Source organism: Antechinus flavipes, chromosome 1 (assembly GCF_016432865.1).
Source record: "Antechinus flavipes isolate AdamAnt ecotype Samford, QLD, Australia chromosome 1, AdamAnt_v2, whole genome shotgun sequence".
NCBI classification, from domain to species: Eukaryota; Metazoa; Chordata; class Mammalia; order Dasyuromorphia; family Dasyuridae; genus Antechinus; species Antechinus flavipes.
The window spans coordinates 49,794,940-49,821,239 of record NC_067398.1 but is presented as its reverse complement, the minus strand read 5'-3'; the positions used below and the strand labels follow the sequence as shown (position 1 = coordinate 49,821,239).

Here is a 26,300-nt window from a genome sequence, read left to right as displayed (position 1 = left end):
AGATTCCCAACCATCTAGGAACCCCTGCCCATCCACCCACCCACCCCTTGCCCACTGAGAGAGTTGGCATCTCTGGCAATTGGAGGCATTAAGAATTCACACTCACGCCCAGCTGCAGCAGGAGGTGTGCTGGTAGGAGAGGAAAGAACATTGGATAACGATACGTGGCTAGGGCTAGAAAGATTGGTTACATCCTGGCTCTGGCTTGTGACGGAGGACTGTCTCCTGAGAGCCCCCTGAAAGGAAGCGCCACTCTTGAAAGTATTGACTACTTCAATCTGCAACGGAGGAGAGAACGAGACAAGTTGCGAAAAGGGTGGACACAACGGCTACACAAGTGACAGGCATGACAACCAAAATAAGAGCAATAATTAATAATAATAATAATAATAATTAATAATAATAATAATAGCAACAATAACACCAGCAACAGCAACAACAATAATAATAATATCACTTAAATTTAAAAAAATTAAAAAATAAATAAACACAAACTAAAATGCCTTAAGGAATTTCTGCTTAGCCCCTTCCCCTTTTGGAAGCTCCCCCAGCTGAGAAGGCTGTTTTAGTTGGTTTCTCCTGTAAACTGTGATTCTTTCTCCTAATGAGGCAAAGGTGGGGAGAGGAAACAGGAACTTTTTCCTTCCCCCGTTTCCCAAGGGTAACTAAAATAAAGCCTGTGGGTCAAAGAAAGAGGTCCTAAATAAGAGGGTATTGGAGAAGGTTGGAAACTGCAAGAATGTACACTTTGGACCCACTTTCTTCCTCATGGTGTGAAGCGAGCAAATTATGGGGACAGACTACAGTGAGCCCCTTGCTAGGATCTCCAACACTGAACCCCATTGCTTCATCTCCATTTAGGAAATGAGACTACCCCAGACACCCCCCAACAGACATATCCTGGTCATTTCAAGATTTGTGGTTTAGGTGAATTGAACTTTAGCTATTGAAATGGCACAACATATTGTGGACTTGGATTTAATCTACTATAATAAGCTTATCTACTGGAATCAGATACTTATGATGGAAGAGGAGAGATACAAAAAAAAAAAAGGTCTACCAGACAAATTGTCTCCTTTCCTCAATACAAGGTGGGCTACTAGTGTCAATAATAACTGACACATCATTTTAAAGTTGACAAAATATTTTATAAGTATTATCTCTGGCAAGCTTCACCACAACCCTGGAAGATGGAGACAATAGATAGTGCTACTATCTTCAGTTTACCTATGACAAACCCAAGGTTCAGAGAGGTCAATCAACTCACCCAGTTTCATTCAGGTAGAAAGAGATAGAGCTGAGCTTTGAACCCAGGCCTTTGAAGTCTCAAGACCAGGGGGTCTTTCCACTAGTAATTTCACACTGCCCTTGCAGCCTTAAAAATGATCAAGGGAGATCACTGAGATGTAAGTACCCTAGACCTCCCAGAAGCAACTGAGGTATCGGGTAAAGAATCAAACTTAGAACCACTAGTTCTCTTGATCATCCTTCACTTTTCCAGTTCCTGGATATCCAGACTGCTCACTCTCCAAGGCAGAAACTAGGCAATGACCCACACCTAACATCATATACCAAAATAAGGCCAAAATGGGTTCATGATCTAGACATAAAGAATGATATTATAAAACAAATTAGAAGAACATAGGATAGTTTACCTCTCAGATCCTTGGAGATTGGATTTTGTTAACAAATATTTGCCCTGAGACATATAAGGCTGAGACACAGAATTGAGGAGACCATTCACCATTTCTCCCCTTTCTGTAGACTATGAGGCTAGGAAACTTTATTGTCTCCATCTTTAGAGCCCCTCACATAACCCCTTTATTCCCGTCTGGGAGAGAGAGTGGAATTGTTTAGAAACAAGCTCTGACTTCTGAGGGGAAAAGTGTTCGATGAGCAAACTTGGCCATGCTCTGGTAGTGACTTGAGATTGATTATAAGAAAAGAAGTGTGTAATGATGCCTTGTACCAAGAACTATACCCATCCTCTATGGGTGGTAGATGGTAGTGTTTGCTATGTATGATAGACATGTACGCATGCTATATTTCTAGAGCTTTTTAAGCTTTACAAAGCATTTTCCTCAACTAGTAAGGCAGAAACTAGGCAATGACCCACACCTAACATCATATACCAAAATAAGGCCAAAATGGGTTCATGATCTAGACATAAAGAATGATATTATAAAACAAATTAGAAGAACATAGGATAGTTTACCTCTCAGATCTGTGGAGAAGGAAGGAATTTGTGACCAAAGAAGAACTGGAGATCATTACTGATCCCAAAATAGAAAATTTTGATTATATTAAGTTAATAAGTTTTTGTACAAACAAAACTAATGCAGATAAGATTAGAAGGAAAGCAATAAATTGGGAAAATATTTTTACATTCAAAGGTTCTGATAAAGACAAAGCATTTGCTTACTCCCCTTTGAGGTAGGCAGTTTAATTATTATCTCAATTTTGTAGATGAAGAGACTGAAGCCCAATTGAGCCACTTGCTTGTGGTCACTGAGCTAATAAACATCAGAACAAGTTTTGCTACCTGGTTCTTTCTGCCTCCAAATGCAGAACTGTTTCTAGTGGACCACATTGACTATGTGGCTTGGTATATTGTCTATTATTCCCATCTGAGGTCCCCAAATTCTTTGCATGGATAAACAACCAATCATTCAGAATCTCAACAATAACCTGGTGAAGTAAGTTATTCACAGAAGCATTTTTCTACATTTGTGGGCACTACACATAAATTTTGACACATGTATATATGAGTTTTTGCTGGTATATACACAGATGCATTTCTACAAGTGAGGTTCTAGTATGTTTTGGTGGATGTAGGCATGGTTCTGTTCGTATATAAGCATGTTTGGAAATGGATATATATTGAATGCATGAGTATATTTATAAATGTGAGTTTGTGTAATGTGTCACATGATTTTTTTTTAATACATACACATAAGTTACATAAATTTCTGCAAGGACAGCTAAGTGATGCAGTAGATAGAGCACAAGATCTAAAGTCAGAAAGACTCAACTTCTTGAGTTCAAATCTGGCCTCAGAAAATTCCTATCTGTGTAATTCTGGGCAGATCACTTCACCCACTTTGCCTGAGTTTCCTCATCTGTAAAATGAGCTAGAGGAGGAAATAGCAATCCACTCCAGAATCCCAAATAGACTCACAAAGACATGACTGAAGGAACCCAACAACAATGAATATTCTGTATATACAGGCATCTGTGTATTTCAGCACTATGTGCACAAGGACCCTCTCTACATGGGAATTTATTTATGGGTGGATTTATGAGTATATGTAAATATGTACTTATTAATATTTTTGCATGTGCAAAGATCATACATTATGATCCTTCTACATGGCAACAGCAAGATGACACACTTCCAATAAACATGGCTCTCTTCAACAATGGGGTGATTCATCCAATGGTCTTGTGATGGAGAGAGCCATCTGCACCCAGAGAGAGGACAGTGAGAACTGAATGTGGACCACAAAATAGTATTTTTGCTCTTTTTGTTGTTTGCTTGCATTTTGGTTTCCTCTCATTTTTCCCTCGTTGATCTGATTTTTCTTAGACAGCATGATATTTGTAGAAATATGTATAGAGCAATTGCAAAAAAAAAAAAAAAAATCATATATACTATGTCTCTGTGTGTGCATATACACATTAATACATGTGAATACATACGCATTTCTGTAAGTTTGTGTTGTGTTTCTGCATGTGATTCAGAAGTACATTTTTGTATGAGAAAGTAGAATTAGAAATCTTGACTTAAGTTTAGCTGGATCGGACCTTGTAGACTATTCTTACAGATGAAGATACTGAGATTCAGAGACATTGAGTAGGTTGGCGAAGGACACAGAAATTGTTCAGTCGTCTAAGTCTTTGTGGCCCTATTTGGGGTTTTCTTGGCAAAGATACCAGAGAGTTCATTTTACACATAAGGAAACTGAGGCAAACAGCATTAAGTGACTTACCCAGGATCATATGACTAGTGTCTAAGGCCAGATTTGAACAAGGTTTTCCTAATAGTTAACAAGTAAAAAGGATTTTAATTCATATTTTATTGTCTCTAAGAATATTACTCTATCTCCCGAGCCACTTAGCGGCCTACTTCTGTGTCTGTGCATGTTTATGAGAAGTGGGTTTGCACTTGAGTGTTTTCTGGATGTGTGTGCATGCCCATTGCTGTGGGAAGGTAAGTCATATGTTGACCTTGAACCATTGTTGTGAAGGTCAAATGAAAAAGAAACACTTTGGAAAGGATGAAGGAGCCTACAAAGGGCTCTGGGCTGGGTTAGAGCATCTCCTGATTGGTTTAGAGGCATCTGATTGTTCTTTGTTTTTCCTCATTGTAGTAAAAGCCTCTGTGGGTAAGAGATGCTAGATGTGTCCAATTACCCACTCCAAGCAAGCATTGTCAAGTCCACCCAGGAGATACCCCAGTCTGGGCCAGCAAGACTGGGATTGAACACTCACCTCTGAAAACTGCTGGTCAGCTAAAGTAGACTTGGGGGAAAGCAGTTACTCCCTCCCTCCCCCAGCCCCGCCCTATCCCCAGGCTTCTCAATCCTGCCCAGACTTACTGAGGAACTCCTGCCCCCTCCCCTGAGCTCATTATCCACTTTACTTATTGCTATTTTCCTTCCCCGCTCTTCATGCCTACTCTAATTGCTTATAAACTGGAGATGATTAATTAACCAAGAAGACAAAATATCATTAGAGGAGGCCACTCCAATATGGAAAAAATATAAATAAAACAAAACAGTGACTTTGTTTTGGAGTGAGCCTTATTCTCAGAACTGCAGATGGACTCACAGAAATGGGGACATCTCACTATATAGGATCTGGGGATTGAGTGACTTGGGAAAATGAATTCCAGTTGGTGTAGGGGAGGAAGGAAGGGCAGTAATATGGCCGTTTCTCTAATAATTCCAGAAGGATGACTATGGCTCTGGGGACTATTACTGTAGGAAGGAGAAAAATTTTACCACCCTGTTGAGGAGTCTGGTTATCAGGACTCTGGCTAAAATGACCCTTCCTCTTCTCACTTCTCCCACCTATACTCCTCCCAAACACTTGCTTTTGCCAGAAGCCTTCATGTGCAGTGCCCTGGTATAAAGTGGAGTGCTCCTTTCCCACCCAGAATGTCTCTTGGTTGGCCACACTCTACATACCTGAGTTTGGATCCTATTCAGGCCACGGAACCACAGGATCTGTCCACGTCGAAGTTCTCTCTCAGCATGATCAATCTCCTCAACGTCCTCATTGAGTTCTTCCTCGGGGATCTCCTCTTTCTGAGTGAGCCGTCCTGCCTCCTTCAGGAATTTGAGCCTGCTGGTTGGGATGGTGGCAATGATCTAAAAAGAGACATGAAGAACTTAACAGAGGCACATTTGTTCATTGGTGAATATTAATTCATCTACTAATCAATTCATTCATTTACTCATCCAGTCAGTCAAAAAAAACAAAAAAAACATTCATTAAGCCCTACTATGTGCCAAGCACTGTGCTAATTCACTTACTCAATTGATGAGTATCTATGATGTGGCTTATATTGTATATATGGATTATATTAGGATCACAAGCCCAGGACACTCTGAATATGCAGAGGAGAGGAAGGCTGATACCTCAGGTAGGAATAATAGAACAGGCAAAGGCATGAAGCTGAAAATGAGAATAGGAGGGTGATGGTTCCATTAACTGGTTGACAAGGTGTGTGTATATGGTATATTTATGTTATCTTTGCAAAAGAAGAATTCAAAGGACTGAGATTCATTATGTTTTACTTAGTTCATTCCTTCCATTTAGAGATGGAATCTGCAATACCAGCAAGCAAGTCCCATGAGTCAAAAACTTAAAATTTGTCCACCATGGCAAGAAGTAAGTCTAGTGTCCTGAAAGCAAAATGTCATCTTCTTCAGAAGAACAAGAGAGATGCAGCTCCCTTTTCCCAGGGTTTCCACAGGACTTGTCTATGGTTCAGAAGGAAAAGCTTGACAGTCAATTCTATAGCTCAGTTTGGGCAGAAGCCTCTAAGCTAACAGTGGCCCCCCTTTAGAGAGAGAATTTCACAAGATCTCAATGCTACAAGAAGAAGATAATAATTTCCACACTTGTGGAATACCCAGCACTGTATGGAATATTCACTTAAAAGACATGCTGGGGTGGGGGGGGTGGGGGTAGAGAAGACAGCTGGAGGGAGCAGCTAGGTGGGGCAGTGGATAGAGCACCAGCCCTGAAGTCAGGAAGACCTGAGTTCAAATCTTACCTCAGACACTTAAGACTTCCCAGCTATGTGACCCTGGGCAAATCACTTAACCCCAATTGCTTCAGCAAAAAAAAAAAAAAAAAAAAAAAAAAAAAAAAAGCGAGAGATTTGCTGTGGGTGGATAGGAGATGATAGGGGCTACTGACAAAAAGGTCTGACCTCCTGATTCTATGTTAGACATAGATGTTTCCAATTACCTTTTGTACAGAGGGATAAGGTTTACAATAAGGGGTTGGGGGTAACCCTTCATTGAAACCTTTCAATAACATAACTTTCACTTTGGGATACTGAACAGTCACGCTTTTCTATGCTAACTGGGCTGGAACCCCCTCAGGTCCCAACTTCAAGGATGATTCTTGAAAGTAATCAGTCATAACATAATGGGGCAGACTCTTACCTCTGACAATTATTGCATATGATTCCAGGTAAGTCACTTAATTAGCCACCTCTCTAAGACTATAAGTTGCAAAACAGGTACTGATCTGCTTTAGCAGTAGGAATTTCTTCACCAGGAATTCTCCATAACAGTGAATCAAATGTCCTATTGGTTCCTCTCTGACTCATCCCACCTCCTCCCAAAAACCATAACAAGAATAACACCCCTTAGGACCTAAATTCAGGTGTCTAGAATTTCTCATTTCTTCCAGGTTTTCTGTATTAGAAAATATCCTCAGGTGGGGAAAGTATGCTCACAAAGCTAAGAGATAGCAGGTCTCAGGACTTAGGGATGAGAAAAGCAAGGAACTGAGAGAAAAGAGTTGGTTTGAGAAGACTGTGGTAACTGAGAATTAGAGAATGTCAGAATTGGAAGAGACCTGGTGATCACCCATCCTATCTCATTCAAAAAAAGGATGACGGGATCTACCTAAGGTTTGATATGATGTTAGGAGCTGAATCTGGAGTCAGAGAATTCAAATTTTTAATGCTGCCTCTGCAATTCAGTTTCCTAATTCAACGAGCATTTCTTAAGTGCACGCTATTTATTAGGTACCATACTAGGTTCTGGGGCATAAAGTCAAACACCACACAGTCCCAGTTCTCAACAATTCACAAACTGTGTGGAAGTTAAGAGTGTGATGAAGGTCACAACATAGTCACAAATAAGTAAATGCAAAATAATTACTAAATCATTTTGGACAGATATGAAGGAAGTTGTGGTAACATCTGGGGGGATCCAAAAGGGACTCTTGTAGAATATGGCATTTGAGCTGAACCTTGAAGGAAACTAGGGGTATGTTACAAGAGACAGTGGCTGCTTGCTTGTGTTCCATTCTGAGAACAGGAACCTGCCAAGAAGAGCTTACCTGACCCCAGACAAGCTCTCCTAGTCCAATGAATATACACCACATCCACTGGTCAAGCTGGAGAGGAGAACAGCTGAATGGCTTCCCCCCGAACTGCACAATGACTATCTGGAGACAAAATTGGAGACACAAACCCATCACCAGGAGAAGGATAAGTTTCATCTCTCAGAGCAGAGATTGGGACTTCCTGCTGGCAGGCGCCAGGTGACGTTCTTCCAATGAGGATGCCCCAGGGTCCTGTTACCTGAATGGCGAAGGTGCCCAGTACAATTGTGCAGAAGATGGGGTTCCTGAAGATCCCATCGAACACATTCCGCTCCCCATGGATTTTCCGGGCGTTGATTTCATTGAACAGCTGCATCATGACAAAAGTATTGAAGATGATGGTATAGTGCTCAGAAGGAGGGGAGTGGAGAGGGGCATTGCGTCCACTGTCAATCATAAACATCTTCTCACCTATAGAAAAGGAAGTGCAAATAAAACCAAAGAGCCCTCAAAGACATGCTTGGTCAATAGCCTTACTTTTTCTTAGTTTTAGTTTCCTCATTTATAAAATTAAGGATTTAGACTGGTCTCTAAGATCCCTTTAAGTGCTAATATTCTCTAGTTCTACTTGTCTATTCTACAATGTCTATATAGGTATTGGAATAGTGATAAGAAGAGGAAGGGAGAGGGAAGAATGTAAGAGAAGGATATATAAAAATAAGCCTTTTTACAAAAGTGGTTCATAAACTTTTTTTCTTATCTCATTGCACATTATTCTTTGTGTTATCAGTAGGGAACTATAAAAATGCTCGTGTGCTTGCAAGTTAAACTTCTATACATTTCAAAGGAGATACTTCTTACATTAGTACCTCAGTTGCTTCAATGGATCTTAGCAGTGTGGATGTTCCTACTGAAGTTGTGGGTCAAAGTATTTCTGTTCATTTTAGGCAACTCTTATGTATCATGTTCCATAGATTCTTTGAAAGTAGTATTAAGAGACTTCCTTGTATATTAAGAGACTTCCTTGACATATCAACATTTTGAGAATACCAGTAGAACATGCAAATTATTCATGGTCTATCCTTCCTTCTAATTCTATGATTACCTCATGTTTTTTGATTATACATTTCCCTAATGAAATCCTTTATTATGCTTTTTTCAAGATGACTCATGTGTTTCATGCTGCAACCTGCTCATACCTACCAAATGTCCAACTATTGCTTCATTTTTATTTCTATAGAAACTATATTTCTTTAAGACTCCTAAGCATACAACATGGATAGGATACTGGTATTAAAAAGTCAATACTTTGTTTCAAGGAGAATTCTGTTTGGGATCACTTAAGGAGCTTTGCAATTTCCCAGAGGGAATCCTGCCCACTCTCCTCTTGTTCAACTCTGCATCCAAGTGGTTGTCCATAGTATTCCCTGTCATGATACACACACACACACACACACACACACACACACACACGTATATATAATACATAAAAGATATGTGGGTATATATGTATATATGGGGAAAGAGAAATGGCGAGGAAGAACTGATGAATTTTGATCTAGAAATCTTGTCCATTGAACTATATGTCATAATCTATACAACTATGTGTCATAATCTATACAACAGAACTTCTTGGTCTTGGTTTTCCCTATTTGGATGGTTAAGTCAAGCTCTCTTAAATGGTTGTAGCATCATCCACCCATAAACAGGAATATTTGAAGAAACTCACTATCCCTAGAGAATCCTTCTTTAGCTTGGACTCTGCAGTGAATGAACTCCAACAGCAGGAAACACCTTTGATAAGCATATGACCCTCTATTTTATGTACCATTTGCTATTTAGGATCAAGATGATCTCTTTTCCTATATCTTTTAAGTAGTAGAGAAAAATTTTGATGTATAGGTAGAAGAGAACTTCTTGTTCTTCCTTGCTGGAAGAAAACTTTTCAAGTGGTTGTTTTATTTTACTGAAGGAATCTTTTTTTAGTCAATAAACAGTTACATACAGTGGGATCTTATCTTTAAAACTTTCAGCCAATTTTATGATGGCAAATATACAGTATACTCTATAGTATTCTTTGCTAAAGTCTGACTGTTGTTTACTAGTAGACTTAATGTATAGATTATGATAAACATAAATTTTTATATAACCTTTTTATAAAGTTGTGAAAACAGGTATGCAAATCAATATTTTTTTTCATTTTCTCGTTAATCTTTATAAATATTAACAAGGAGTGAAATTTTCACCATACTTTGGGTTTCTTCTCTTACCAATACTTTGAGAAGTGAGCTCTCATTATTCTAAAAATTTGTATTGCCTCCAGCAAAAATTCCCTCTATCTCCCTTGGCCTAATTCAGCTGCTTTTATCATATTTATTCTCCTTGATGTCACTTTTAATTTCCATGTAAACATATCCAAGACTGTAATGTCAAAGTATGAAGGTGCTACTGTTTTAATGGTAGAAAAGTTTGTTATAAAAATGCAGATCTTTTCTATTTTTCTTTCATTTGTTTTTGTTCCTTCCATTGTTATCCTTAAATACCCTTATGATAACTTTTCTCAGTTGGTTCTCTTACCAAACTTTTTCTAAATTGGTTTTACTCCTACAGCTTCTTTCTATTTTATGAGATAATATTGCTCCGAGTATTTCATCCTCCTCCTTGAGGTTTTAGAAATGAGTCTATGAACTAAAGTTAGTATTGTACTTGGCTGTCATAGCTCTCTTGGCAACTAAATCAATCTGATGACTAGAGTACTTTTTAGGCTTCCTGATCTTCTTGTTACGATAGTTGATTTGTATCAGTTAAACTTGTATGTGAAATTATCATAGTGTATGTCTATGTGCTCCATTATGTCCACATTCCCTTTTTGTTATTAAATGGTTTTACTTGCATGTCAGATCTTATTCATGTTTATTCTTTCTTCTAGCTTTGCACTAATTTTGATATTTGCTCTAACAAATTTATTGTCTGACTATATACAGACAACTAATAAAGGAATGAATCCCACATAAAAAAAATTACTGAGTTATTTCCTGTATGTGAAAATATAGGCAAAATGAATTTCAATCAAGTTCTCCAATTCCCTGTCTAGCACCTTCTAATTCTTTTCTTGATAATTGTGCCTAACATAGAGAAGATTTTTTATGTAGCCTAAAAGCCTTTGGCCCCTCTCCCTCCCTCTTATTGATTGAAGATGTTCTCATCCTGTTGATCTATTCCTCCTTTTCCTCTAAAGTCATAAAGAACTAGAATCTGTGTTCACTTAATTTGGAGGGTCTTATTAAGTTTCTTATAGAGATTTTCTTCTCTTCATCCTCTTATAAGCTGTAATTTCATAATGGTCTTTTTATACATCAGAAATTCTTGCACTGAGATGACCAAAATGCCTTCTCAAGTGACATTTCTTACTAAAATTAAACTAACTCCATCAACTTTCCAATTTGTTTTTACAAGATGAACCTGTCAGACAAGTTTCTTTCCACTGTAACTTCCCTTTTTCTTTTGATTTCAATTATATAAAGACTGTCAAGATTTACAGGAGTCATTTCCTCTAGTAGGATGTGACTTAGTAATTGGATAAGGATATCCCAATTGAATCTCGAGCTAAGCCAAGAATTATAGACAGCTTAAAAATAAGGTGATCTTTAGCAACCTCTGCCCTTTATTTCCCATGATTTTGCTACCTTCATCATAGAAGCAGAGGGGACACTCACAGAACCAAGAACCATATCGGATTTTCCTTTTGTTTCATGGAGTGACATGGCCAAAGTGTTCACTGCCAAATTGCCAGCTTACTGATGGTGAGACTTCTGACAATCAGCCAGCTTAGTCCTTAAATAAAAGATTCCAATCTGTTTCTGAGTCGCTACTCAAAAGCCTTTTAAGTATGCTAACACCTGCCAGAGCTTTTGCTTCACTGGCTTTGCTGTTGAGATCCAGTCACTACCTCTTCACTATGAGGGATCTGAGTTAAATTTTTTTGGTGTTCTCAACCCATATCAAACCATTAATGATGACTTTTTTGGTCCTTTCTCAGTGAATATGTTTAAACACTAATGGATTTATAGGAAAGCAATTAAGAGAACAGGTAGCCCTTAGAGGATTTCACTAGGTCTTGAAAAACTTTTCATTTCTTTTCTTTTTTCTCTTTCTGTCTGTCTTTCTTGCTTGCTTGCTTGCTTTCTCTCTTCTTTTTTTCCTTCCTTCCTTCCTCCTTCCTTCTTTTCTGCTTTCATTTCATCATACTTAAATCCAAGACATAAGAGCCATTCTGGATGGCTATTGAATCAAGGGAACCTTTACATTGCTGCAAAGCTTGAGTGAGCCACTGAACTTCTAGACCTCAGTTTTTTCTCAGTAAAATAGGGATATTGGGCTAAATAAAAAGGCTAGATCCCTTTCTACCTCTGGAATTCAGTCTTAGGTCATAATGTTTTGAGTCCATGACTTGAGGATTTTATAATTGAGATGGACAAAACTTAAGCATTACAAAGGACCACACAGTGACTTACCAACAAAGAGCAGGGTGAAGATGAGCGTGAGCTGGTAGACTGCATGGCCTAGGATATTCTTCATCATGGTGCGGGAGATGAGCGGCTTGTTGCGGCCGTATGGCTTACGCAGCAGAAGAGACTCTGTTGGTGGCTCTGTGGCCAGGGCCAGGGAGGCAAAGGTATCCATGATGAGATTCACCCACAACATCTGTACAGCTTTTAGGGGAGAGTCCTGGAAAAGAAAGAAAAATGAACAGTCACAGCATGGAGGGAACCAGGTTGGGATAGTTCTGAGTAGGAGAATATCCCATTACCAGCCCCCCTTCCACAGAATAAAATATAGCAGTTTCCATCAGCAGTGTGTGTGTGTGTGTGTGTGTGTGTGTGTGTGTGTGTGTGTGAAAGAGAGAGACAGAGAAACAGAAGACAGAGACACAGTGAGAGACAAGAGTCACGAGATACAGTATCTTTGCTGAGAAAAATCCTAATTGAGGTTACAAAGAGTCAGTAAAACTATTAAACAACAATAACAATGTGTCAAGCATTTGCTAGATGCTAAGGAGACATGTACAAAAAATGAAATAATCTCTACTCTCAAGGAATTGATATATTAGTGGTAGAGATAACAAGTACATGTGTGTGTGATATATATATATATATATATATCCATAACATCTATCCATACACTTACTGTTATTGATATATATGTGTGTGTGTATATATATGTACATATATGTATACATATACACACACACACAATATAAACATGAAGTTAACAATATGAATATATATGAATTAGTTAAATATGAGGTAATTTAAAAGGAAGGGTACTCAGAAAAGGGTTCAGGGAAAAAATGGTGCTCAAGGTGGTTCTTAAAGGAAGAGAGAGGAACTCCAGGAGGCAGGGTTAATGAGGTAGTGTATTTTCATCATGGAGCACAGTCAATGCAAAGACAAGGAGAAAACAAGTTTGACTGGCTCCATATGTGGATGAGAGATACTAATGTCCAATGAGTCTGGAAAGGTTGGTTAGGATCAGATTGTGTGGGGCTTTAAAAACTAAACAGAAGTTTCTTTTTTATTTTAGAGATGATAGGAAGTAAAAGGGTCAAAGTCACATGGTCAGATCCATACTCAAGGAAATCAAGGAGGGCTAAGTGAAGCCTGAGATTCTTTCTTTAAAATGATATTCTCCCTGAAGCTAAACTGGTTTCCTGCCTAAGATCTGTTATCTTGTGTGATGGCTGTGGGCAAAGTATGGGAGGGGGGTACTAACAGAACCTAAATTCTGGTTCTCATACTAGCTGTGTCATTGTGCGTAAGTCATTTCATCTTTCTGTGGTTCAACTTGATCTATCCTAAAATGGAAGGAGGAATTTTCTAAAATCTCACCCAGCTCTAAATCTTGTAATCCAGTGAATGCTGTAATCCAGTGGAGTCTTATGTCTTTGGATACTGGTCATCAGGGCATTCTATACATACTAATTGTAAATTAGTTAATTAATTTGTAATTGTAAATTAACTGGAACAAAGAGATGTTCCTTCTCAATCACAACACCAGATTTTAGACTCCTCCTTGATTCAATCAATAAACTGGGGAGGGTAGTTAAGATTTTCAAGGATAGCATGGAACAATAGAGATAGCATCAGCATTCTTTATAGATTATAGAACTTTATAGTTTCTAAAACTTTCTTCATAACAATCCTGTAAGAGAGTGAATAAAAGTAGCACCACCTCCATTTTACAAATCAGGAAACTGAGACCCATTGAAGATAAATTAATTGTCCTAAACAATAAATAGCAAGTGGAATGGCTGAACTTTGAACCCATACTCTGTCAGTCTAGCATTCTTTCCACCTCACCATGCTGCCTCTCATCTCCTACAAATGCAAACCCAGATCTCTTTCCACCCTGCTTCTTATTGACTGAGTTGGTCACAGTGTACTAGTATAGGTGGACACAAACAAGAAAAGCTTTGAGTTTAATTGAGACATACACAAGGAAGCTGAAGGCTTAACAATGACTATGTCTAGATGCAATAACAAAAACAAAAATAAAAACAAACAAAAAGCCCTTGGTTTCTTAACATGTAAATATTGGAATAGACACTAGAGGGCACTGCTTATCCACAGACCTAGAGAGGTACTCCTAATGAGAGGAAAAAACTGATCTGCTCAGGCAGGACTGTGCTGTCCCTACAGAAGGGGCTGGGGTGAGGGCAGGAGGTTGGGAGGAGTCCGGAATAGTCCTGCTGAGACTCAGAAAGGAGCCAACCAGATGCTAACTTTGCTTGGAGAGTCTGGCCTGGGACAAATTGTAGTTCTGAGCCTTAGATGGCTGTAGGAATAATTCAGGCACTGATTTAGGCAGAGGTAACACAGTCCCCAGAAAAGACCACAACGTGATTTTTCAAAGAATATTGTAGCTGAAAGGGTACTTAGAATGCAGTGTTAGAGCTTGAACAGATCTTAGCACATCCAAATTCTGGAGCAAAGAAAGCCCTTAGAACATAAAACATTAGAGTTGAAAGAACTTTAGAACATGTACTGTTAGGGTGGGAAATGACCTTCAGACAATGTTAGAGCTGGAAAAGACATTAAAAATAGCTAAATTCAGTACTAAAGCCATGAAAACTGAGAATTCTGGTAGACACCCAGGAACAGTTATTGAAAGAATCTCTCGCGATCTTGCCAACATGATCTGGCTCCTTGGAATGCCCTGGATGGTTGATCAGTCAGTCTTGCTTTGTGTCTAACATGTAGCATAAAGCAAAACAGGAGAACAAATTTCTTCTAACATTCAGCTCAGCAGTTGTGGAGTTCCACTAGCCCTTTCAGGGGATATGTGAGATCAGAACTATTTTCATTGTAATCCTATAATGTTTTAATTTCTAATATGATATATACTTTCTTAGGACCTGCATTACCTTGGGCAAGCCCTTTACCCTTGTTTGCCTCAGTTTCCTCATCTGTAAAATGAGCTGGAGAAGGAAATGGCCAACTTCTCTAACGTCTTTGCAAAGAAAATCCCAAATAAGGTTGCAAAGAAAATCCCAAAAAAGATCACAAAGAATTGGACAATGACACAGGACTTCTCTTATAGTACAAAATATGGTCGACACAATCCTCAGGAGCTCTCAAAGATTTTTTAAGAGTATAAAGGGTCACTTTAATGTTCTTGGTCAACTGTCATCAAGGTGAGATGCATATGACCTACAATGTACAAAAAATTCATTGAGGCATAAGGAGAAAATATTAAATCTGGTTTTATTTTGTAGCTTTAAAAAAGTTAAGCTTTGCTAACATTTAATATGTAGATTGTCCTTGATGCACTAATTCAATTTGTATATCAGTAATGTGGTATATGTGGTATCCTGAGGGAAGTGGAAGTTCCCTACCACAGAGGAATTGATATTAGCATCCTCCCTTGTTCATTTACTTTCACCATTTTATAAAACAATGTAGTACGAATGGGCCTTGAAGTGGGTTTAGGGATGTATCTAGGGATTTAAAGGATATTAAAAAGATATGAACTTAGTGTAAAACCAGAAAGATTTTGAAATGAAAACATCATAATTTGTTCAATAAAGATAGTCAACAATGATGAATTATATTCCATCACATTGCTTTCACTCAAAATATCAATAATAATTTTAGCAAGAGGAAATATTTTGTAACACTAATATGGAAAAATATTTTGATTTCCAATACATTTTTTAAAATGATTTTTCCCCTTAAATTTTAGACAGTAATTAAAAGGAATGAAGACAGTTTCTATTAGAGCTAAAAGTCACTTCATCATCTCAAAATAAAATGGCAGCCAGTAATTTTTTTCACACAAGACTAATTTTTTAATGGATTTCCATGACAAATTTCCTTAACATAATTTTTTTCAATGCACTTTCACAACTATTACTAATATCCCCAAGGGAGATATTATCATTCCCATTTAAGAGATGATGAAATTGAGAAATTAAATGATTTAACTGAACTAAAATAAAGGGTAAGAGGCAGAATCAGGACTAGCCTCCAATTCTCCAGACTCCCAGTGTCTACCCACAGATTTTAATGAAAGTTAATAAAAATGGGAGTACCACAGGAAGTTCTCTAGTTAAAGGAAGTTTGGGGGAATGTGGAGGGCAGAAGGCCTGTGAAGCCGTTCTTTGAGTGTGACTATTTGAGTACACTTCCATCTGGTTCAATTCCTCTTTTGTTATTGAGGATGGAACTTCTGAAGTCTGTAAACTTTATTGACCATGAGTCAAGGTTTCAGACCTAGTTGTGAGTTCTCATTTTGATCCTGCTTCTCCCTTTGAAGCTACTTCTCAATTTCATTTAATGACTTACCGGCTGATTCTTGATATGGGGTTTAAAGGTTTTGAATCAAGGATCTCTACCTGCTGACAAGAACTTTCAGCTCGTCTTCACTCCCCAAGCAGAAGAGAATACAAATAGCACTATGGACCCTCTTCATTCATAGTCCTTTCTCAAACTCCCTAGTATCTTTCCATACACCAAATTTGTTAAAAACAATGTGCAGCCGATTGAAAATAAAGCTCCTCAAACATGGCTGGCTCTGTCAGGTTTCAATCTGAACCAGAACATCTCACCTGTAGTCAGTAAATGTGAGAAACTCAGTGCCATAGAGAGAATGGCACTGTTTAGTGCTCAAATATCACAAATGTTGGAGATAATCATTCCAAATAATTCCAACTGTCCCAAGAGTTATATTCCTCCTTTATTAGTGTAAAGTAGAATAATACTTTTATTGCACATTCCAAAGATGGAGTCTTGTTGTCAGATAGTTCATTACTAAAGGAAGGAGTGGGATTAAGTCCTTGGCCCACTTCTGTTTCCTTTTTTCCTTCTCAGCTGACATTATCACTCTGGCCATGGTGCTTCAATTTCCCCAAACCCTTCTCTTTTACACTTAGACCAACTGTAGTAAAGAATTAAAAAGAACCCAAAGGGGGTATTAAGAAATACAATAACAGCCCATGCATTGTTTGCACTGTTTCTGTCTCCTTTCCCAGTCCCCTAACAGATGAGGATGGGCATGGTAACATGACCAAAGCTTACCTGTGTGATGCAAGCACCCGTGAAAGCCACAATGACAGCTACCACATTGACTGTTAACTGGAACTGCAGGAACTTGGAGATGCTGTCATAAACGTTGCGGCCCCACATCACTGCCTTGACAATGCTGCTGAAGTTGTCATCTGTCAGAATGATGTCCGAAGCTTCCTTGGCAACATCAGTACCAGCGATTCCCTGAGAGAGAGAACAAGTCACATTAGGGACGGATGATCAGGGACATGCAGGGAAGCAAGAAAAGACCTCTGTGCTACGGGAATCTGAGAACTTCTGCTGGAAACTGATATCTTCCACGCTTAGAGGGACATACACCCCACAGAGGCATGGGTCAGGACCATAGATTCTCAGTTACAGAGGGACCCAATTCATGCCTGAACAAGAATTATCACTATAACACAAGTAGTCATGAAACCTTTTTTCAGCCTCCACTAAGGGGGAATCTACTATCTCTTTAAGGCAGTCAGTTTTACTAAAAGAAAGCACTTATTGTTAGGAATTTGTTTCCCTGACCATCAATACTCAAAAATTTTATTTTTTGCATCTATACATTGTTCTTTTTTGTCCTTTTGGGGCCAAGAAGAAAAGCGTATTCCTCCTCCAAATACTTGAAAATAGACATCGTGTGTGTGTGTCTCTCTCTGTTTTATAATTAATTCCTCAATCCATTCTATTCAAACTTCTTTTTTATTGAAGCTTTTTATTTTCAAAACATATGCAAGGATGATTTTTCATCACTGACTCTTGCAAAACCTTGTATTCCAATTTCCCTCTTTCCCTTCCACCCCTTCTCCTAGATACTAAGTAACCCAATACATGTTAAACATAGCAAAAATATATCATGTCTCTCTTAACTCTATTCTTTTCCAGGTTATATATCCCCAGTTCCTCCAACCATTCCTCATGCTGCATGAATTTGAGGCCCAACATTATGCAGGTCACCTTTCAATGGATTCTCTCAGATTTATCAACATCCATCCAAAATGGGACCCTCAGAAATGAACATGATCTCAAGAAATGGTCTGACCAGAGCAGAGAACAGTAAGACTATTGCCCTATCACCTTTCTTAGCTGTAAGATCACCCTGCTGCAGTCCAGCAAGCAATGTTTTGTAAAAGCCTATAGACATGCTCAGTAACCTATACATGTGCACACATACATGCACACCTGACTGCATTACCCAACCCCTATGTGCATGTAATAATGAACTATACACACAGACACATGCACACCGCTACATTCAAATGTTTGGCTCCACATAAAAACATACCACTGTTCCCATGACTACCACCCACAGAGAAGCACTCAACCCCATACATGGCTATATCATTTTTTCTGCCATATGTACCTATCTGTCCAATACATATGGAAAGGTACCGACTCTCAAAGCACACACCTATTTTCTTAAAAGGAAACTAGCAAAACCCACCAAAAAACCCAATATCTTGCTTGGTCTCAAACTCAGTTTCTGTTCTTATAAATCAACAATTCTGAACAAAGGCATTTCAGAATTAGGAGCTCCTCCTATCTCCTTTAATGTCCAACTGATGAATACAAAATTTGACCAAGTGAACAGTGGAGAATCCCCTGAAGAAGGTATGTTTCTATGTTAGGAAATTGTGGGGACCATGGGCAGTCTTCAGCCCTAGCATTAGCAAATTTAAATACTGGGAGATTCAAGGATCCCATTTCTGTCTTGGGGAGAATGCTCTCTTCAACTACTACGGGGCCCTAGCATTTCTGAGTGCAAGCAGGAGATAGATATACCTAAACTCTATATCCTCTGAATAAATCAATAGAGTTAAGAATTATCACTAACCTTTGCACTCCCTTTGACAATTTACTTCTCCAAAGGTATCATATCCATGAGCTAAGAATAATCTGAATATTTGAATATATTTGTTATATACTTAAATATATTCTTCACATCTCCCTGCCTTTATTCAATCTAAACATTGTCTTCCAAAGGTAGAAGGCCTGCTTCTGTTAAATCAATGACTAACATACTATATTTACCTAAATGGACACTTCATCAGTGCAGCCTCATGAAATTGCTTTCATTTATATTTCTCTCACCATTATGAGAAAACATTGAACAAGGGCCTCATTGCATTTGGTACTAGGATGGCTATGGGAAGACTTGACACACCCTTTAGAGTCTTGAACTCTAAACTCTCCAAATATAGGGACTATGTCTTATCTAAATCTTCTCTCTCACTCCCAGTGCTTAGCACATTGTAGACTCTCAATAAATGTTTGCTGACTGAATTATAGGAGAACAATAATGAAATAATAACTAGACAACAAATTCTTCCACAACTGGGTTCCACTTAGCCTATGAAAACTTTTCTCTCATTATCACCTCACACTCATTCTTTGTTTCATTCAGACTTTCTAATTCTAAGACTCTTTGCCCTATATCAATATACAAATCAAGTTCATTTGCTATCTCCTCACCCAGAATATCTTTCCCCAAATGTGATCCTACCCTTCAAGACAAAACTCAAAATCTACTTCTTTAAAGATTCCAAGCTTCTTGGTATGCATGTATGCATGTAAACCTGTATGTATATATGTGTATATCTTTCTTTCCTTCTTCCTTTTTTCTTCCTCTCTTTTTTCTCCCTTCTTCCCTTCCCTTCCTCCTTCCATCTATCTATCTACTACCCATCTATCTGTCTTTACTTCTTTCTGTCCTTCCTTCTTTCTTTTTTTCTTTCTTTATTTTTCTCTTCCTTTTTTTCTTCCTTCCTCCCTTCCTCCATCTATCTATCTTTTATCTCCAGGTCTATATTTTTGGTCTGTAGCAGACTATTTTTTCTTGCAGAATTTTCTAATTACTCTAAATACATTAGTTTTGTGTCCCCAGTTAGAGTACAAGCTTTTTGAGGTCAAGAATCACATTGGATCATTCTGTACCCACTTATGCCCAGTGTTTTACTCTGAAGATATGAGAAGTGACTCATAAAGTTTGGATGACCACTCGTCCATACCATGGCAAAGCCAACATCTGCCTTCTTCAAAGCTGGCCCATCATTAGTTCCATCCCCAGTCACAGCCACGACCTGTCTCTGCTCTGTGTGGGTACTGTCGATGATGCCTGTGGGGAAGGAAAAGACTTGGAATAAGCAAGGAACATGAGGCAAGCCCTGTCCACCACACTCCTCAAGAGTCTCAAGAAAAAAAGTGATCCTACTTTGCCCAAGGTTACCCAGAGAGACAGCAGAAAAGCTAAGGGTAGGAGCTAAGTCTCTCATTCTCCTGTTCTTTCTAGCGCATCACCCTTGTATGGAAGAGTGATCTAGTATGCAGTGGGACTAGGAATCTGAATACCCACCTTCTGCTCCAACTCAGCCACTGATTAGTCAGGTGTTCTTGGGCAAGTCATTTCTCTCTCCCCCTCCCACACATATATCCAATTTGTTCATCACTATAATTACAAAAGATTTACTAAAATGAGAATACTGGATTAGATGAACTCAAAAATCCCTTCCAGTTCTGCCATCCTATTGGTCTCTTTAAAGAATGATGAGTTCAGATTGAATGAGTCTGAAAATGATTTTGAAAAGAGATCTATATATAGTTTGGTTCTTTAGAAATGGGAACAAAACAGAGTCTAAATTTGCAAATGTTCTTGTGCTTTATTTAATTACACCTCTTTTTATGTGGGTATTTTAAGGAACACCAACCATGATGTACAAGGACTCAGTCACAATATGACAATACGGGGGGATAGTAAAGGCCCAGGGATCTTAACCACAGGAAGGAGAACAAGAAAGGCATCATTTCCTAACAGAAAGAACAGCAGATTTGGAAACAGAGAATGTGGGTTCCAATCATGAATCCTGATTCTGACATTACCCCTGGACTTGGAGTTATGAAGGCCTAAACTTAAATCCTCCTCGGGTGCTTATTAGCTATGTAACCTTCACTTTGCCTCATTTTCCTCATCTGCAAAATAAGAAGGGTGGACCAAGTGACCTTTAAGAACCTCCTAGGCCTCATGCTAAGATCTTATGCCATATATCAGACCCTCTCTATATGCTTTGGCAAATAATCCAGCCCTACAGTACTTGATCTGTGATCCTTTTCAGCTTTGGACTCTGGCTATACATTATATATATATACACACACACACACACACACACACACACACACACACACACATCCACACCCATATGTTTCCTCCAATTTGGAATATAAGATTCTTAAGGGCAGGGACTATTTTTTTTTTAATGTTGGTTTCCCCAGTATTCAGCCAAGTGTTTGATTCATAGCAGTTGCTTAATATATTCTTGTTGATGGACTGACTAATTAAATAAATGTATTGTAAATGGAATTTGAGGGAGGATAATGATCCCTGATCTACAGGACTCTTTACTGGCTAGCATGGACACACAACTGAATAGGAATATTCACACAATGATAGGAAAGAATAGGACACACAATGATAGGAAAGAGAGATCTGGTCTATTAACAATTGTCACAGAGATCAATAGATTCAACTCAGAGATTGACTCATAAATTATCATGGACCTAATGAGGACTCGTGTCCTGTGAATCATTAAACAAGTTATTGGACCCTCAAGTCAATCCCCCATTACCCAATATTAAGCTCTTTGGAGGGACATCAATATATTTCCCAGTCATGATCCATTTTTTTCAGGTCTGATTACTTCGATAGGACAGAACCATTTTGGTCTCAGAGCTCAGAGCTAGAAGATCAAACCTTGTGGTAGAAATGGGTCAAAGCCATCTCAAGGCCTCTCCCAAGCACCACAATCATTTCAAGATGAATAAGTGTAGCCTTTGAAAGCCTGGAGGATATTGGTGCTTTCTCCCATAGATATTCTCTGGTCTCTCAAAGGTTACACTAATGGAAGAAACTCAGGCCTTGGAAAGGCTATACCGAGCTGGAATTGTTTTTTCTAAAGATCATCCTAGGTAAGTTTAGAGAGGTTAATCACCAGTGGCCACTAGGGGATGTTTTTATGTTTGTTTATTTTCCTATAAAAACTCATGAAAATATTGATCATTTGCCATCTATAAAAGGAAATTGTATTCTTACACCCAGAAGAAGTCATGGATTGTTAAAGTCTGGGGCAAATACAGAGTGCTCTACATTTTACAAAGTACTTTTATGTTTATTATCATCTGCCTGCCATCATGTCCTTTAGATCCCAGGCTGCGGCTGCATCCTAAGGACAACTGAACTTTGCCATCTGCCCTGCAGCTACTCCTCCTATATATATATTGTTTATCCCTATTAGAATTAGAGAATAGTAACTTTTCTACCAGCATTCCATGTGCTTAGGACAGGGATTGGCACATAAGACGTGCTTATTTTATTCACAATGACATAGTTGGGTAGGCTCATAATCTTAAATTACAGATGAAGGAACCCAGGTTTAGGTTTGGAAGGGACCTCAGAGGCCATCTAGACCAAGTTCAGTGGCTTGGTCAAGGTCACATAAATAGTCAACAGCAAGGCCTAGAACTGAACCCAGACACGGATTCCAAATCGAGTGCTTTCAAAGACAATGGTTCACACCAGCTTGACGGGAAGCTCAGGTTCCCAACAAGAAAACATGGAACAGATGAGTCAGAAGGTGTATCTGCCTCTTCCTTATCCAAGGGAAGCCCTTTCGACTTTTTACTGAGATCAAAGTCTCTACTAGTCAGACCCTGAATTTCACCCTTTGGAGCAAAACAATAAAGCTTTCATGCAGCAGTACCACTGGGGTTTGCAAACCTTTTCTGCTGATAAGTTATGCTTCAGATACATGCATGACGAATAGACTGGAAGAAGATCAAAAGTAAACCTGCTGGGTGATCAAATGTGAAGATCTAGTGATATTTATACTGAGGCATTTCAGGAGTCTCCTGACCACATTCCAAGCATGGAACCCAATCCTTTCAAACAGGGCTGTCTATTCACAGAATCACAAGACTAGGACATCTAATCCAGTTTCTACAATTTTACATAGGAATAAGTTGAGGCTCAGGGACTTACCTAGTATGAGAAATGGGATTGGGGCAGCCAGATACAAAGAAGAGAATGTCATGCTAGAAGTCAAGTCTGCCTTCAACAATAGTCACTTATATGACCAAGAGATTGTAGATCTAAAGCAAGCAGGGATCTAGATCCAGAATCCTCTAGACCAGAAGTGTCAAATATGCCTAAGGCCCAGATTAAATGCAGTTGGGAAACATTTAATAAGATAAATAAAAATACAATACAACATCGTTGTTTAGTAATTTTTCAGTCACTTCAGACTCATCATGACTCCATCTGGGATTTTCTTGGCAAAGACACTAGAAAGGTTTGTCATTTCCTTTTTCAGCACATTTTACAGATAAGGAAACTGAGGCAAACAAGATTAAGTAATTTGCCCAGGGTCACATAGTCAGTATCTAAGGCTGAATTCGAACTCAGGAAGATGAATTTTTCTGACTCCAGACCCAGTGTTCTATCTATTGCACCACCTAGATACACCCAGATCCCTTAAATCCAATGCTCTTAATAACCTGTAACTCCTTATACAAGCTTTATGTGGCTTCTCGGCTCTTCTATAGATATAATGCAATGAATTTTTTAAATCTCCCTTGTTCTTTTTAGATTTCAAACACACATGGGACTTGAGGAAACTAAGGGAAAAAAAAATCTTTTTGGAGGATATTCATAAAAGTACAAATTCAGGTTTGGAAGGGACAAGAGTCCAATCCCTTCTTTCAACAAGTGGGGACCAAGCAGGTGAGGTGACTTTTTCAAGATCACATAAGCCTCAGGCAGCTAGGTTGTGCAGTAGACAGAACACTGGCTGTGTGGAGTCAGGAGGATTTGAGTTCAAATCTGACCACAGACACTTAACACTTACCACTTACTAGCTGTTAGCCAAAAAAAATAAAATCATACAGACACTTAATGGCAGAACACAAATTTAAACCCAGGTCCATTGACATCAGAATTGTATCCCAATGCCTTCTGTTACAGTGTCATTCTACTCTTTGTACTTTTCAAACAATTTCACAGCTAATATCTCATTTAGTCTTCATAATACCCAAGCAAGGAAATAATATGTCCACCCATTTTATGGATGAGAATAATGAAACTGTAAGAAGTGAAATGACTTGCTTAGGTAAAACACTAAGGTAGGATCTGGAGTGACTTCCAAGATAAAGTTATGGAGACTCAAACAGTACTCCACTGCAGCCTTTCCTCTGCCACCCTATGGAATGGAAGCATTCCAAAAGAACCTCCTTCCTTTGGCTATACAGCAGTGCAGGAACTGTACATGGAGGGGGGAAGAGAGGGTTTGATGGGATTAACTTTTCTGTTTCTGATTATATTTAAAGTCTCTAAAGAGAAAGTCATAAAATTCTAGAAAGTTAGAACTGGAGGGAATCTTAGAAATCTCCTGGTTCCAATTTCCTCATATTGTAGTGTGGAAAAAGAGACCAAGGGAAGGATTGTAGCTTGTCCTCAGTCCTAATGGTCATCAGCATCACAGTTTGAAAACTCAGGAATTGTGGTTCTAAAGGGTGGCTACTGCACCACGTGATCTCACTATCTCTACCTAGTTAGGATTATGTTTTCTATTCTGCCTCAACCTATATCCAGTACAAAGTTTTGAGTGAGTCAAGAATAAAATTCCTTCATTTTACTATATTTTTCCCAGTAGACATAAGGTCCCTTATGTCTACAAAGACTTCTTTAATTTTGTCTTAGTATCATTCACTGTGCCTAATAGCCCAGTGTCTGACAAATAAGAGGCAACGGTGTTTGTTGAATGACCAAGTGATTATCTTTAGAGGGTTTTCTATAACTATGAAGATTATGATATCATTATCACTCCAATGTACCGTGAATCTGTTCCAATATATCCTCATTCCCCGACCCCCCCTCCTGCCGTGTCTTGAGACTGGCAAAATGGAAACAGAACCACTTTGTTGGTTTCATTTTGGATCAGATGTGGCCACTAGCTCAGACCCTCCCTGGAACTAAGCCTCCACATCCAATGCCTTACCTTTGACCAGAGTGTGTTTGTCCGTGGGGGAGGAGCGAGCAAGGACCCGCAGTTTGGGCCAGATCTTGTCTATTCGTTCCTGCTCAATCTGGAAAAGGGAGAGAGGTTGATCAGGTGAATGAAGAACCTTAAAAGTCAATGTCCAATAAGAAATGGGGGGAGGAACTAGGCGTGGTTAGTTTGGAGAAAAGAAGGTTCAGGAGGAATGGGATTTGTATGTTCAAGCATTTGAAGGACTGTTGAGTGGAGGAGGGATGAGATTTATTCTTTTTGACCCCTCTGGGTAGAACCAAGAGTGATGGGTAGAAATTTTGAAGAGGCTGATTTGATCTTCTCATCAGGAAACAACGGCTAACCATTGAAGCTTGCCAGGAGTAGAATAGGGCTTCCTGGAGAGGGGGTACATTCCCTTCTCCCAAGAGTCTTTAAACAGAGGCTGGACAACCACTTGGCATGTGTATTATAGATGGGAACCTTTTTAGGTATGGTTTATGCTAGCTGGCTGAGAAGACCCCTTCTAATTCTCAGGTTCTGTGATTCTAGATTGGGGTCCCTGAGGCTAATCAAGGTGGGTAATATCTAATCTCGGTCTTGTTAACAGGGGATGTGATATGGAAGAGGGAAACAGGCAAAGGTGGAGGCTGATATGACAGACAAAAGAGGAAAAAACATGAGGAATACCCTTAACCCTCTGTGGCTCCCATGTGGTTAGCAAAGCCCACATTCAATAATATTGGTTGAGCCTAGCGGATGAAGGCAGAGATGTACAATGATTCTGAGCATGTGGTAACGTCGTGATAAGCCTCTACATCACAGAACATTAGCGCTATGAAGACCCTTAGAGCTCAGAGGTGCTAGAGACCTCAGAACTTCCTACTCCCATCCTATCATTATACAGATGGAAAAAACTAAGATTCAGGAAGGATGGAGGATTTGCTCCTAATCACACTGGTATTAGGTTTCAAAGCTGAGATCTGAATCCAGGTCCTTGGCTCCAGAGATAGCACCCTTTCTATTATTTAATTCTCCATTTTATAGATATGGAAACTAAGGCATAAAAAAGGTTATCCAAGGGTGGGTTACAATTCACTCCAAGGTCAGCTGGTTACAATTT

At 38.9% G+C, this 26,300-nt stretch overlaps 1 protein-coding gene across 10 annotated transcripts in view; it reads right to left on the bottom strand.

Annotated features, from left to right (window-relative positions):
* The window catches only part of ATP2B2 (ATPase plasma membrane Ca2+ transporting 2), a 653,989-nt gene that overhangs the window by 15,310 nt on the left and 612,379 nt on the right, over window positions 1-26,300 (bottom strand). For 6 of the 10 annotated variants that reach the window (XM_051982229.1, XM_051982237.1, XM_051982246.1 and 3 more), the window contains 7 exons: window positions 25,187-25,274; window positions 20,153-20,259; window positions 17,148-17,339; window positions 12,087-12,300; window positions 7,832-8,043; window positions 7,588-7,695; window positions 5,190-5,372 (listed from right to left, as the gene is read on the bottom strand). In XM_051982229.1, the coding sequence (XP_051838189.1) occupies window positions 5,190-5,372; window positions 7,588-7,695; window positions 7,832-8,043; window positions 12,087-12,300; window positions 17,148-17,339; window positions 20,153-20,259; window positions 25,187-25,274 (1,104 nt within the window). Of the gene's footprint in view, window positions 1-102; window positions 279-5,189; window positions 5,373-7,587; window positions 7,696-7,831; window positions 8,044-12,086; window positions 12,301-17,147; window positions 17,340-20,152; window positions 20,260-25,186; window positions 25,275-26,300 lie in introns of all 10 variants that reach the window. The other 4 variants (XM_051982255.1, XM_051982273.1, XM_051982284.1 and 1 more) reach the window with 2 other exon arrangements.